Raw genomic sequence first — 15,282 nt, forward strand, 5'->3', positions numbered from 1 at the left:
TCATCAGGGATAGGGTACTTATCTGTCTTTAGCCGCATTAGTTTGTTGAATACTGCATCTCTAGTATTGGTATTTAATTCCTCCTCCATATTCTTTAGTATTAATGGAATATTTGAAGTCTCTTCAACCATAAAGACTAATGCAAAATATCTGTTTAACTCCTCTGCCATTTCCTTATTCCCCCATAACTATCTCCGCAGATTTAATTTCTAAGGGGCCTGTGTGGAGTTGAGGTTACAATCAGATCAGCCAGGATGTAATGAATGGTGGAGCAGGCTCGAGGGGCCGAGTGGCCTACTCCTGCTCCTAATTCATATGTTATCACATCCTTTATAATAGATTGTAGCATTTTTCCTCCAATGATGTCAGGTTAATGGGTCTGTAGTTCCCTGTTTTCTCTCTCTCTCCTTAAATTGTGGGGTTACATTTACCACCTTCCAATCTGCAGGAACCATTCCAGAATCTACAGAATTGTGAAAGTTGATCACCAATGTATCCTCTATCTCTACAGCCACCTCTTTCAACACTCTGGGATGTAGAGCAGCAGCTTTTGGGGATTTATTAACTTTCAACCACATTAATTTCTCCAGTACTACTTTTTCACTAATACTAATCTCTTTCAGTTCCTCGTGCTCACTGGTCCCTTGGTTCTCTCGTGTTTTTAGAACAATTTCTGTATCTTCCTCCGTGAAGACAGACACACATTGTTTAGTTTCTCTGCCATTTCCTTATTCTCCATTATAAACTCTCCTGTCTCTGTCTGGAATGGACCACATTGGTCTTTGCTAATCTTTTCCTTTTCACATTCCTATAGGAGCTGTTCCAGTCCTTTTGTTAATGTTTCTCGCCAGTTTGTTCTCATATTCTATTTTCTTTTTATCAGTTTCTTGATCCTCCTTTGCTGAATTCTAAAACAAGTTCCCAATCCTCAGGCTTATTACCTATTTTGGCCATTTTATGAGCCCCTTCTTTTCATGTAATGGAATCTTTAATGTTTCCTGTTATAATAATAATCTTTATTATTGTCAAAAGAAACTACTGTGAAAATCCCCTCGGCACCATTGCATCACTATTACTGTTGGATATTTATTCCTTAAATTAATTTATATTTGTCATACATTATGTGAAAGTCGCCAAAGTCCCAGAGGACCACAGGCTTCTCTCTCCTGAGAAAGAGAGAGCGAGAGAGCTGCTTGGTGGTGATTTGATCCGAGGATCACCACACCTCAGGCGAGGGGCAATGTTGAGAAGACGGGGCCTTCATGGATAACCTCAGCCGGTACAGGAGTTGGACCCACACTGTTGGTGTCGCTCAGTATCACAAACCAGCCATCCAGCCAACTGAGCTAACCAATCCCCTTGTAAATATGTAATAATTCCTTAAATAATAGCTATCTCCCATCATACCTTTTAATGTATTTTCCCAGCCCACCTCAGACACCTTATTCCCTCATACCCTGAGCCCCGCATACTCAGTTTTTCACAGTGAGAAACACCCAAATAAACTAAACAAAAGAACCATGTAACCACCATAGTCCCTCTTCATGGTAACGTGGCATGGTTCTGGGGCTTCCAAACAGAAATGGAAACAAATAGTCTTAAACTTCAAAACTCCCTTTCACTCTTCTGATTCTTGTGAAACTTCAAACCAGGTATTCGCAAGAAGGTTCAGAGAGCATCAGCCCATTGGAGGCAAAGTCGTGAGACCGGCCAGTCCAGCAGAAAGAAACCCTCCGACCCTCCCCATCGACCAACTGTCAGAATGAACAAAATGCTGTTCTGGGTGTAATTGAAGCAGAAACAATAACAACAGAATCCTACTCCTGTAATCAATTGTGAACTTGTTGGTATCTCAGCAAGTTCGAGGAAACACAGAATCCCTTCCCACACTGAGAGCAGGTGAACGGTCTCTCCCCAGTGTGAATTCGCTGATGTAACTTCAGGTTGGATGACTGAGTGAATCCCTTCCCACACTGAGGGCAGGTGAATGGCCTCTCCCCAGTGTGAACTCGCTGATGTGAGTTCAGGCTGGATAACTGAGGGAATCCCTTCTCACACTGAGAGCAGGTGTACGGTCTCTCCCCAGTGTGTGCTCGCTAGTGTGTCTGCAGGGTGGATGAGTGACTGAATGTCTTCTCACAGTCTGAGCAGGTGAACGGCCTCTCCCTGGTGTGAACCCGCTGGTGTGACTTCAGATGGGATAACTGAGTGAATCCCTTCCCACACACAGAGCAGGTGAACGGCCTCTCCCCAGTGTGAATGTGTCGATGAGCCTCCAGCGCAGATGGAGCCCTGAATCCCTTCCCACAGTCCCCACATTTCCACCGTTTACCCATGTTTTGGGTCTCCTCTTGTCTCTCCAGTCGGACAATCAGTTGAAGCCTCGTCCACACACAGAACACGTGTACGGTCTCTCCCCGCTGTGAATGGTGTGATGTGTTTTCAGGCTGTGTAACTGGTTAAAGCTCTTTCCACAATCAGTGCTCTGGAACACTCTCACTCGGGTGGGTGTGTCTCGGTGTTTTTCCAGTCACATTGATATTTAAAATCTTTTGAAGCCAACAGGTCGGGCGAACATTCCTCCTTCCCGATTTAATGGCCAATGAACCGAGTGACTCTGTCAGATCTAAACATGATGTTTGAGATTTCCGTCTGTAAATCCTCTCCTTTTAACATCCTGTAAAAGGAGTTTACAAAATACATCACAGTCAGTACAGGATAGAAATTCAGAACAGATTATTTTAATTTCTATGAAACATTCTTTCCTCTCATTCCCCAAAAGCTGTAAATCTCCATCCCACTCACTCTCCCTCCATTCTCACTCTGCTGTATCTAATATTCACCCTCCCAATTCTCCTGAAGGTGCTGATTCAGGCTGATTGACAGATCCATGCTCACTGCTTCCTGTCCTAGGCACAGAGACCATAACAAACAGGAGGTACAGTCAAAGCAACAGTGCTAACCACTCTGGTACCGTGCCGCCCAGCACCATTTTTCCACGCCATCCCCCATATCCCTCGATAACTTCACTACCTAGAAACCTATCAAACTGCCCTGAAAATATTTGATGACTGAGGTTCCACAGTCCTCTGGGGTAGAGAAATCCAAAGCTTCACCACATTTCCTTTAAATGTATTGATGGGGGCAGCACAGTGGCACAACGGTTAGCCCTGCTGCCTCTCGGTGCCGAGGACCCGGGTTCGATCCCGGCCCCAGGTCACTGTCCATGTGGAGTCTGCACATTCTCCCAGTGTCTGCATGGTCTCACCCCCACAACCCATGTGCAGGGTGGGTGGATTGGCCATGCTAAATTTCTCCTGAATTGGAAAAGAAAATTGGGTATTTAAAAAAATTAATCAATTCATTGACGGGGATTTGGGGGCCGCTGGTTAGGCCAGTATTCTTTGTCATCCCTAGTTGCCCTTCAGAAGGTGGTGGTGAGCTGCCTTCTTGAACGTCTGCAGTCCCTCAGGTGTAGGTACACCCACTGTGCTGGTAGGGAGGAGTTCCAGGATTTTGCCCCAGCGACAGTGAAGGAACGGCGATATATTTCCAAGTCGGTCTGGTGAGTGACTTGGAGGGGAACCTCCAGGGGGTGAGGTTCCCAGGTATCTGCTGCTCTTGTCCTTCTAGATAGTAGTGGTCGTGGCTTTGGAAGGTGCTGTCTGAGGAACCTTGGCGACTTACTGCAGTGTATCTTGTAAATTGTACACACGGCTGCCACTGTTCGTCAGTGGTGGAGGGTTTAAATGTTTGTGGACAGAGGAGCAATCAACCTGGCTGCTTTGTCCTGGATGGTGTCGAGCTGCTCGAGTGTTGTTGGAGCTGCACTCATCCAGGCAAGTGGAGAGTATTCCATTATACTCCTGACTTGTGCCTTGTAGATGTTTGGACAAGATCTGGGAGGTCAGGTTGTGAGTTACTCGCTGTAGGATTTCCAGCCTTTATTTCGCTAAGAAGGAGATACAGAGCTTTCCGGGAATGGAGAAGGGGGTGGTGTTGGCAATTTATGGGGCGATTTGAGGAGAACAGAAGGCCCACTGGAGGGGATTAAGGCAAAGTGGGAGGAAGAGCTGGGAGAGAGCATGGAGGAGGGGTTGTGGTGTGAGGTGCTCTGGAGGGTAAATGCCTCAACTTTGTGCACGAGGTTGAGGCTGATAGAGCTGTACGTGGTGTATCGGGCGCACCTCACAAAGGTGATGATGAGCCGACTCTTTGAGGAGGTAGAGGATGTTTGTGAACGTTGGGGGGGGGGGGGGGGACCCGCAAACCACGTTCATATGTTTTGATCCTGTCCAAAGCTGGAGGGGTATTGGTGGGAGGTGTTCAAGGTAATTTTGAAGGTGGTACATGTGAGGCATGAGCCGGGTCCTCTGGAGGCCATATTCGGGGTATCGGATCGGCCAGGGTTGGAAGCGGGTGCGGAGGCAGATGTTTTACCCTTCGCCTCGCTCATCGCCCAAAGGCGGATCCTGGTGGGGTGGAGGTCAGTTTCTCCACCCTGTGCCCTGGCGTGGCGGGGGGATCTGTTGGAGTTTTTAACACTCGAAAAAGTGAAGTTTGAGTTGAAGGGAAGGGTGGAAGGATTGTACAATTCATGTGTTTATTATGCACTTTCAAAAATTGGATGACATTGAACAAAAGAGTGGAGTGGGGGTGTTGGGGTGGGGTTGGACTGTGTATGTTGTTGGTGACTATGTATGGGGTTGTATGGTGAATTCCTGAATCCTTTTCTTTGATGTTTGTATTTAAAATGTTGAGGGTTGTTTGGGGGTTGGTGGGAGGGAGGAATTGTTGGCCAGGGGATTGACATTATATTTGTTACTGTTGATTGTTTGTCGGTGGGTGTAAATTTGGATGAAAATGTGAAAAAGGAGAATAAAAATATTTAGTAAGAAAAATAATTCCCAGCCTTTAACCTGCCCTGGTAACCACAGTACTAATATGGCTAGTCCACTTCAGATTCTGATCAATAGTAAGCCCCAGGATGTTGTTTGTGGGGGATTCAGCGATGGTAATGCCATTGCATGTCAAGGAGCGGTGGTTAGATGTAAGGGTAGCACAGTGGTTAGCACTGTTGCTTCTCAGCTCCAGGGTCCTAGCTTTGATTCAAGGCTTGGGCCACCGTCTGCGTGGAGTCTGCATGTTCTCCGTGTCTGCGTGGGTTTCCTCCGGGTGCTCCGGTTTCCTCCCACAAATCCTGAAAGACGTATTGTTAGGTAATTTGGACATTCTGAATTCTCCCTCTGTGTACCCGAACAGGCGCCGGAATGTGGCGACTCGGGGCTTTTCACAGTAACTTCATGGCAGTGTTAATGTGATCCTACTTGTGACAATAAAGATTATTATTCTCATCTTGCAGGAGATGGCCATTGCCTTGCACTTGTGTTACATCCTCGAGTGAGGAAATCCCTCCTCATCTCAGCTTTCTCTCCATTTTCCTGCCGGTTTCCCATGACCCTTGACTCCCTCGCCAATCAGAAATCTGTCTGGGGGGGACCACGTGAAGCGGCTTTTCCGCAGGTTCTGGTGCCACTCGCCTATAATCCGTCATTTATCCTGATTTCCCGGCATTCATCTAATTAATGCCAGAATTAATATTTGTTCTCATGTCCCTGGAAGACTTCAGGATTGGTTTTGGTGAGATTATGCCGAAATATGTCAAGAAATCTATTGATTGGGGTGCACGTGGCACAGTGGTTAGCACTGGGACTGCAGCGCTGAGAACCCGGGTCCGAATCCCGACCCTGGGTCACTGTCCGTGTGTAGTTTGCACATTCTCCCCATGTCTGTGTGGGTTTCACCCCCACAACCCAAAGATGTGTAGGGTAGGTGGATTGGCCATGCAAAATTGCCCCTTAATTGGAATAAAGAGATAATTGGGTACTCTAAATTTTATTTAAAAAAAGAAATCTATCGATAAAAGAGTGCAGGCGGATTCAGTGGGGGTGGAGCCGCATTTTGAACATGGCACCCTGACCCTCAGGAGGTCCCTCGACCCCGCGCTCTCCGGGACTCTCTCGGAGGCGGTGAAAATGATGACTGCCGACATTCTCCGTGTTATTGACCAGAGGCTGAGTGAGCTGGCTCAATATCTGTGAGCTCATGAGGCCGAGCTGCAAAACACCATGAAGAGGCTCGATGATCCGGAGGCGAGAATCCTGAACGTTGAGCAAGATGCCTCCTCGGCAGAGGCAAGAATTCAATCCTTGGAAAACCGGCTGAGTGGTGTGGTGGACTCCTGGAGGACTTGGAGAACCGAGGGTGAGAGAAAGAACATCCAAGTCGTCGGCCTGCCAGAAGGTGTGGAGGATAAGGTTCCTGTTAGGTTCTCCGAGGACTGGCTGCCACATTTTCTCAAGATAGATGTGAAGCCTGGGTGTTTCAAATTAGAAAGGGCATCGGATCCTGTCTTTGAGGCCGAGGGATAGTTTTCATCCCAGGCCTGTAATCATTCCCTTCCACAACTTGAAAGATCACCAGAGGGTCCTGGAGACGGGTAAGGTCATTTGGGACCCGGCTCCATGAGGGACTGAGGATTTAGTTCTTCCAGGATTTTTTGGCAGCCACAAAAACGAGATACGAGGTCTCCCTTTTGGTTAACTCAAACCCTGGGATTTCCCCCTCCATTTTGTGGAGGACGTGTGACGTTTATGCTCGGGGCTGATCATTTCTCACACTGCTAATGAAGGGTGCAGGATGCTGGAGAACCAGCGGCGTCTGGAGGTTTGTTTGGCGAAGGTGGAGGAGAATCATATGGAGGGCCCGAGTAAGCTATTACTGAAGGAGGTTAACGCAGCAAGAGTGGCTTTGGACTCCCATCGACTCAGCAGGTCGAGAAAAGTTGAGAGTTTGTGAGGCAGAAGTTGTACGAGTTTGGGAATAAGCCGAGCAAATACTTGGCCTGTTGGACAAAGAAAAAGGCCGACTTTAGAGTCATTCCCAAAGGCCATCCTGGTATGGGGTGATGGTGTAGAGAGCTCTGCGCTTCTTTCTTGAAAAGAGGCCTTAACAATTCCCATCTACTCTCCTCCGCCTGGCTGAACTCGTTCTATCTCTCAACAACTTCTCCTTCAACTCATCCCACTTTCTCCAAATCAAAGGTGAAGCAATGAGTAGCTGCATGGATCCTAGCTACGCTTGCCTTTTTATGGGGTATGTGGAACATTCCTTGTTCCAGGCTGACCCAGGTCCCCTCCCACAACTCCTTTACCAATACATTGATGACTATTTTGGTGCCATTTCAAGCTCTCGTCCAGATCTGAAAAATTCATCAACTTCGCTTCCAGTTTCCACCCCTCCATCATTTTCACCTGTTCCATCTCAGACACTTCTCTTCCCTTCCTTGACCTTTCTGTCTCCATTTCCGGCAATAGTCTATCCACTAATGTCAATTACAAGCCCACGGACTCCCACAGCTATCTGGACTACAGCTCTTTGCACCCTAAATTCTGTAAAGGCTCCATCCCTTTCTCGCAGGTCCTTCGCCATCGCATTTGTTCCAATGATGGCACTTTCCAAAGGTGCTTCGAAAATGTGTTCCTTCTTCCTCAACCATGATTTCCCACCGACAATTGTGGACAGGACCCTCAGCAACATGCGGTCCATCTCCCGCGCCACTACCCTCGCCCCCTCCCTCCCAGAACAAGGATAGAGTCCCCCTCGTTCTCACATTTCATCCCACCAGCCTCCATATGCAAAGCATAATCCTCCACCATTTTCGCCAACTCCAGCGTGATGCCACCACCAAACACATCTTTCCTTCCGCCCGCTGTCAGCATTCCGCAGAGACCGTTCCCTTCAGGATAGTCTAGTCCACTCCTCCATCATATCTAACACCTCTCCCATCACCCATGGCACCTTCTCATGCAATCACAGGTGTAACATCTGCCCCTTTACCTCTTCCATGCTTAACATCCCAGGCCCAAAACACTCATTCCAAGTTAAGCAGTGTTTCACTTGCACCCCTTTCAATTTGGTTGATTGCATTCACTGCTCCCAATGTCGTCTCCTCTATGTCGGAGAGACCAAACGTAGAGTGGGTGATCGCTTTGCTGAGCACCTTCAGTCTGTGTGCATTCAGGACCCTGACCTTCCCATTGCTCGCCATTTTAACACAAGACCCTGCTCCCATGCCCTGTCCTTGGCCTGCTACAATGTTCCAGAGAAGCTCAACGCATATTGGAGGAGCAGCATCTCACCTTCCGGTTAGACATGCCTTCCGGTCTGAACATCAAATTCAACAACTTCAGATGATTAGCTCTACCCACCTCGACCCTTTTCGTTTTCATTCCATCTCATTTTAACTGTCTTTTACCTTTTATTTCTTTCTTCATATATATTTTCCCCCCAATCTTATTCTCTTTCCTTACCTTTTCTCCCCTTTGCTTCCCCCTTTCTCTCATTTTACCTCTCTCCCACCCATGTCCCCCTTCTCCCCACATCTGTATCTGTCACACCTTACCCTCTGATTTTAGTTTCTCGGCTGTTTGACCTTTCACATCTTTTATTCTCTCTGGGGACTATCATTAGCACTCTTTCCCCTTGGTTTCTGTAGCTATTAGCACTCTTTTTGCTTTGTTTCTGCGGCTATGACTCATCTTTCATTCCCTCACACTACAGTATAAATATCAACGCCTTTTAGCTTTGACAAAGAGTCATCTGGACTCTAAATGTCAACTCTTTTCTCTCCTTTCAGTTGCTGCCACACCTGCTGAGATTTTCCAGCATTTTCTCTTCTGGAATATAACGTTGCTGCAAGGGACCAATTGAAGGCCAGAATGAGAAAAGAAATGGAAAAGTGGAGAAAATAAAGTGTTATACGCACAGATGTTGGGCACAGGACAGAGCTTCAGTCTTTGTGAAGCTCAAATGTCATCCAGACAAATCCCCCGCTCTCAATAGCTGGAGGACTAGAGTCCTTCCGGTCCTCCAATCTTTCCATTGGTTGCTGGCCGCCTGCCTGAAGACAATGGGCAACGGGTGTCACGTGGTCATCGATGCTCCTTTGACCCGAGGGAATAATCACCACCGCGCATGCGCCTCTTCTCCTCTCGTTAATGCCCCCCCCCCCCGCGCCCCGCGGTGGATGGAGCGGTTTCCCCGGCGCTGGGGACTATGGGAGATTAAGCCGCCATTACCCATCCGGAGCCCAGTCTACAAACGTCTGGGACTGGGATGAAAAGAGGGAGTGGCGAGCAGTGCCCCCATTCCAGACACAGAGTACATGTGGGTAGTCACTGGATTTTGTGACTCCCCTTAGCACAATTTTTTGTTAACTTCAGCTGTAACGATTTAGACATATTGGGGAGTGTGAAACTGAACCCGAGAATCAGCATCTTCAGGGGAGGCGAATTGGGGGAAAAGCAGGAGGAGGATAAATGGGATGAATTAGTGTTACAATCAATAGGGAGGAGTGTGTGGAGGCAGAGACAGGGAGAAGCAGTATTTTCTGTCATGATCATGAGCTTGGACAATTTTATCAAATCATTTGTGAAACCTGGATTTACAATGTCCTTGTGGAACACCTTGGGAAATTTAATTACATTAAATGTGCTGTATAAATGCAAATTAATCTGTTATTTATTTATTTTTTTAAATTATGATTATTCAATGTTTTTCAATAATTTTTACAAAACACTACAAAAAGGAAAGAAAATATACAATAGAGAAATAAACAGGGCAATACGCCAACAAACAAAGCATCTTAATCCTCTAACCCTTAAACGATTTAACAAATTAAGAATAAAAATGGGACAAATGCCCCTTACATAAACCAAAACAAGAACACCCCCCCCCCACCCAGTGTTGCTGCTGCTATTGACCTCCACCTAACGTTCCGTGAGAAAGTCTAGGAACGGTTGCCACCGTCTGGAGAATCTTGCACAGACCCTCGCAAGGCAAACTTTATCTTTCCAACCTGAGAAATCCCGTCATGTCATTGATTCAAGCCTCCAAGCTTGGGGGCTTCGCGTCCCTCCACATTAGTAAGATCCTTCTCCGGGCTACCAAAGAGGCAAAGGCCAGAACTCCGGCCTCTTTCGGCTCCTGTACTCCCGGCTCGTCTGACACCCCAAATATTGCTATCCCCAGCTCAGTTTTACCCGAGTGTCCAAGACCTTGGACATAGCCTTTGTGAAGCCCCTCCAAAACCCCGCCAGCGCCGGGCACGCCCAGAACATATGGGCGTGGTTTGCTGGGCTCCCCGAGCACCTCACACACCTGTCCTCTACCCAAAAAAACTTACACATCCTCGGCCCCTATCATATGCGCCCTGCGTAACACTTTAAACTAGATCAGGCTGAGTCTGGCGCAAGACAAGGAGGAATTAACCCTGCCCAGGGCGTCAGCCCACAGGCCCTCATCGAGCTCCTCGCCATGCTCCTCCTCCCACTTGCCCTTCAGCCCCTCCACCGAGGCTCCCTCCGCCTCCTGCAGCTCCTGGTATATTGCCCAGACCTTACCCTCTCTGACCCACACGCCCGAAATCACCCTGTCGTGTATCCTCCGGGCAGGCAGCAGCGGGAATTCCCCTACCTGCCTCCTCACAGACCCCAACCTGCACATACCTGAAGGCATTTCCCAGGGGTAACCCAAATTTCTCTTCCAGCGTCCTCAGACTGGCAAAAGTCCCATCAATGAATAGGTCCCCCATCCTTTTGATTCCCGCCCGATGCCAACTTAGGAATCTGCCATCCATCCTGCCCGGTGCAAACCTATGGTTGTTCCGTATCGGGAACCAGATTGAGGCCCCCACCTCCCCCCTGTACCATCTCCACTGCCCCCAGATCCTCAATGTCGCCGCCACCACCGGGCTCGTGGTGTACCGCGTCGGCGGTAGCGGCAACGGTGCCATCGCCAGTGCCTCCAGGCTAGTACCTACACATGACGCCGCCTCTAGTCTTTTCCACTCCGCCCCTCCCCCTCCATTACCGAATCATTGCCACATTAGCTGCCCAGTAGTAACTACACAGATTCGGCAGTGCCAGCCCACCCCCCTCCCGACTGGGCTCCAAGAACAGTCTCTTAACCCTCGGTGTCTTACTTGCCCACACATACCTCATAATGCTCTTGCTCACTCGCTTGAAAAAGGCCTTAGGGTTGAGAATAGGCACTGGAACACGAACAAGAACCTAGGGAGGGCCGTCATCTTAATGAACTGCACCCTGCCCGCCAGGGAGAGTGGCAACACGTCCCATCTCTTAAAGTCCTCCTCCATCTGGACCACCAACCACACCAAGTTGAGCTTATGCAGGACCCCCAACTCTTGGCCACCTGGATACCCAAATACTGGAAACTCCTCTCCACCCTCTTGAGCGGCAGCTCCTCCAACCTCTTCTCCTGACCCCTCGCATGCACCACAAAGAGCTTGTTCTTCCCAACGTTGAGCTTGTATCCTGAGAAGTCTCCAAACTCCCTAAGGGTCTACATGACCTCTGCAATCCCCTCCACTGGAACTGCGATATACAAAAGCAGGTCATCTGCACAAATGAGATCCGATGCTCCTCCCCTCCCCGGACCAACCCCCTCCAGTTTATAGACTCCCTCAGCACCATGGCCAGCGGCTCATTTGCCAGGACAAACATCAGGGGGGACAGGGGGGCACCCCGGTCTTGTCCCGCAGTACAGTCTAAAGTACTCTGACCTCAGCCGATTTGTCGATACGCTCGTCACCGGGGCCTGGTACAACAATTTGACCCACCCTATCAACCCCTCACCGAACCCAAACCTGCCCAGCACTTCTCACGGGTACTCCCACTCCACCCGATCAAAGGCCTTCTCCACTTCCATTGCCGCCACCACTTCCGCCTCCCCCGTCCTCCGAGGGCATCATGATCACATTCAGGAGCCTCCGCACATTTGCATTCAATTGCCTGCCCTTCACAAACCCCGTCTGGTCCTCGTGTATCACTCCCGGGACACAATCCTCAATCCTAGTCGCCAGGACCTTCGCCAACAACTTGGCATCCACATTGAGGAGCGAAATCAGCCTATACGAGCCACACTGCAGCGGGTCCTTGTCCTGCTTGAGGATAAGCGAGATCAGAGCCCGCGACATCGTTGGGGGAAGAATCCCTTCTTCCTTCGCCTCGATGAAGGTTCTCACCAGCAACGGGCCCAGCAGTTCCACAAACTTCCTGTAGAACTCAACCGGGAACCCATCTGCCCCGGGGCCTTGCCCGCCTGCATACTCCCCAACCCCTTAACCAGCTCCTCCACCCCGATCGGGGCCCCCAAACCTTCGTAAACTTCAATTGGTCCAGGAACCGCCACATCCCCCCCCCCCCCCCCCCCCCCCCCCCCCGCTGGGGGATCTGACTTGTACAGGTTCCCGTAGAAATCTCTAAAGACCTCATTTATTTTGGCCGGACTCCTCACCGTGTTCCCCCCTCTGTCCCTGATTCCTCCAATCTCCCTTGCCGCCTCCTTCCTACGTAGCTGATGCGCCAGCATCCGACTGGCCTTCTCCCCATACTCGTACGCTGCACCCTGTACCCTCCTCCACTGGGCTTCAGCTTTCCCCATAGTCAGCAAATCAAACTCCGTTTGGAGGCTCCGGCGCTCCTTCAGCAGCCCCTCTTCAGGGGATTCCGCGTATCTCCTATCCACCCTCAGTAACTCCCCCACCAATCTCTCCCTCTTATCCCTGTGAGCCCTGATTGAGATTAGCTCTCCCCTGACCACCGCCTCCAAGACCACACTCACCAATACCTCCCCATTATTATTGGCCTCCATGTACCTTTGAATGCACCCTCGGCCCCGCCCACAGACCTCATCTGCCAGCAGTGGCACATTCATGCGCCACAGCGGGCGCTGGCCCCTCTCCTCCCCCAACTCCAGCTCCACCCAGTGCGGGGCATAGTCCAAAATCGCTATTGCCGAGTACTCCGTCCCCTCCAATCTTGGGATCAACTCCCTACTCACCACGAAGAAGTCTATCCGTGAATAGGCCTTGTGCACATGGGAAAAGGAGAACTCTCTAGCCGCTGGCCTGGCAAACCTCCACGGGTCCACTGCCCCCATCTGATCCATAAACCCCCTCAGAACCTTGGCTGCAGCTGGCCTCTTGCCCGACCTTGACCTGGATCGATCCAGTGCCGGGTCCAGTACCGGATTAAAGTCCCCCCCCACCTCCAGATCCGGGAGCCAGCTCAGCATGCACTTCATGGACCCTCTATCATCCCAATTCGGGGCATATACATTCACCAGCACCACCCGGGCCCCCTGCAGCCTACCACTCACCATCACAGATCGGCCCCCTTTATCCGCCACAATACTCCGCCTCAAAAGTCACCCGCTTGCTCACACTTCTCGCACTAAAAGCAGGTTAATGGCTTCTCCCCGGTGTGAACTCGCTGGTGTCTCTGCAGGTGGGATGACTGAGTGAATCCCTTATCACACTGAGAGCAGGTGAACGGCTTCTCCCCGGTGTGAACTCGCTGGTGTCTCTGCAGGCTCGATGAAGTAGTGAATCCCTTATCACACTGAGAGCAGGTGAACGGCCTCTCCCCGGTGTGAACTCGCTGGTGTTTCCGCAGGACGGATGATTGAGTGAATCCCTTCTCACACTGAGAACAGGTGAACGGCCTCTCCCCAGTGTGAACTCGCTGGTGTGTCAGCAGGCTCGATGAAGTAGTGAATCCCTTCTCACACTGAGAGCAGGTGAACGGCCTCTCCCCAGTGTGAACTCGCTGGTGTTTCCGCAGGACGGATGATTGAGTGAATCCCTTCTCACACTGAGAGCAGGTGAACGGCCTCTCCCCAGTGTGAATTCGCTTGTGTTTCCGCAGGCTGGATAAGTGAGTGAATCCCTTCTCACACACAGAGCAGATGAATGGCCTCTCCCCAGTGTGAACTCGCTGGTGTGTCTGCAGGCTGGATAAGTGTGTGAATCCCTTCTCACACTGAGAGGAGGTGAATGGCTTCTCCCCGGTGTGAACTCGCTGGTGTCTCTGCAGGTGGGATGACTGAGTGAATCCCTTATCACAGTGAGAGCAGGTGAATGGCTTCTCCCCGGTGTGAACTCGCTGGTGTTTCCGCAGGACGGATGATTGAGTGAATCCCTTCTCACACACAGAGCAGATGAATGGCCTCTCCCCAGTGTGAACTCGCTGGTGTGTCTGCAGGCTGGATAAGTGTGTGAATCCCTTCTCACACTGAGAGCAGGTGAATGGTCTCTCCCCAGTGTGAACTCCCTGGTGTCTCTGCAGGTTGGATAACCGAATGAATCCCTTCCTACACACAGAGCAGGTGAACGGCCTCTCCCCAGTGTGGCTGCGTCGATGAACTTCCAGCTGAGATGGGACCCTGAATCCCTTCCCACAGTCCCCACATTTCCACGGTTTCCCTATGTTTTGGGTGTCCTCGTGTCTCTCCATGTTGGACAACCAGTTTAAGCCTCATCCACACACAGAACACGTGTACAGTCTCTCCCCACTGTGAATGGTGTGATGTTTTTTCAGGCTGTGTAACAGGTTAAAGCTCTTTCCGCAGTCAGTGCTCTGGAACACTCTCACTCGGGTGTGTGTGTCTCGGTGCTTTTCCAGTCACACTGATGGTTAAAATCTTTTGAGGCTGACAGAAAAGACAAACATTTCTCCTTCTAGATACGAAGTCGGGTGATATTCAGTTCCAAGGAATTGAGAGACTCAGTCAGATTGAGACGTGAAGTTTGAGATTTCAGTCTGTAATTCCTCCTCTTCTAATATCCTGTAAAAACAATTTACAAAAGACATCACTGTCAGTAAAGGACAGAAATTCAGAACAGACAATTCTCGTTCCTAGAGAACATTCTTTCCTCGCTCATTCCCCAAAAGCTGCAAATCTCCATCCCACACACTCTCCCTCCATTCTCACTGCTGTATCTAATATTCACCCTCCCAATTCTCCTGAAGGTGCTGATTCAGGTTGATTGACAGACGCATGCTCACTGCTTCCTGTCCTAGGCACAGAGATCATAACAAATACGAGCTGCAGTTGGCCATTTGGCCCATTGAGCCTGCTCGTCTATTCTGTGGGATCATTGGCCGATCTATGTCAGCGACATTCTCAGTGTTATTGACCAGAGTGTGCTGACTCAATATCTGTGAGCTCATGAGGTCGAGCTGTAAAACACCATTAAGAGGCTCGATGATCCGGAGGAGAGAATCCTGAACGTTGAGCAAGATGCGTCCTCGGCGGAGGCACAAATTTAATCCTTGGAAAACTGGCCGAGTGGTGTGGTGGACTCCTGGAGAACTTGGAGAACCGAAGGTCAGAGAAAGAACATCTGAGTCGTCGGCC

The 15,282-nt window shown here is 49.9% G+C and overlaps 1 protein-coding gene across 2 annotated transcripts in view; it reads right to left on the bottom strand.

Annotated features, from left to right (window-relative positions):
• The window catches only part of LOC140422430 (uncharacterized), a 94,594-nt gene that overhangs the window by 59,667 nt on the left and 19,645 nt on the right, over window positions 1-15,282 (bottom strand). Inside the window, exons 1-2 of one of the 2 annotated variants that reach the window (XR_011947454.1) lie at window positions 13,243-14,703; window positions 759-2,677 (exon numbers count right to left, since the gene is read on the bottom strand). Coding sequence is in view for 1 of the 2 variants with exons in the window: in XM_072507446.1 (XP_072363547.1) it covers window positions 13,672-14,120 (449 nt within the window). In the remaining variant the exon portion in view is untranslated. Of the gene's footprint in view, window positions 1-758; window positions 2,678-13,242; window positions 14,704-15,282 lie in introns of those variants that run through there. The other variant, XM_072507446.1, reaches the window with a different exon arrangement.

This window comes from Scyliorhinus torazame, chromosome 5 (assembly GCF_047496885.1).
Source record: "Scyliorhinus torazame isolate Kashiwa2021f chromosome 5, sScyTor2.1, whole genome shotgun sequence".
Classification (NCBI taxonomy): domain Eukaryota; kingdom Metazoa; phylum Chordata; class Chondrichthyes; order Carcharhiniformes; family Scyliorhinidae; genus Scyliorhinus; species Scyliorhinus torazame.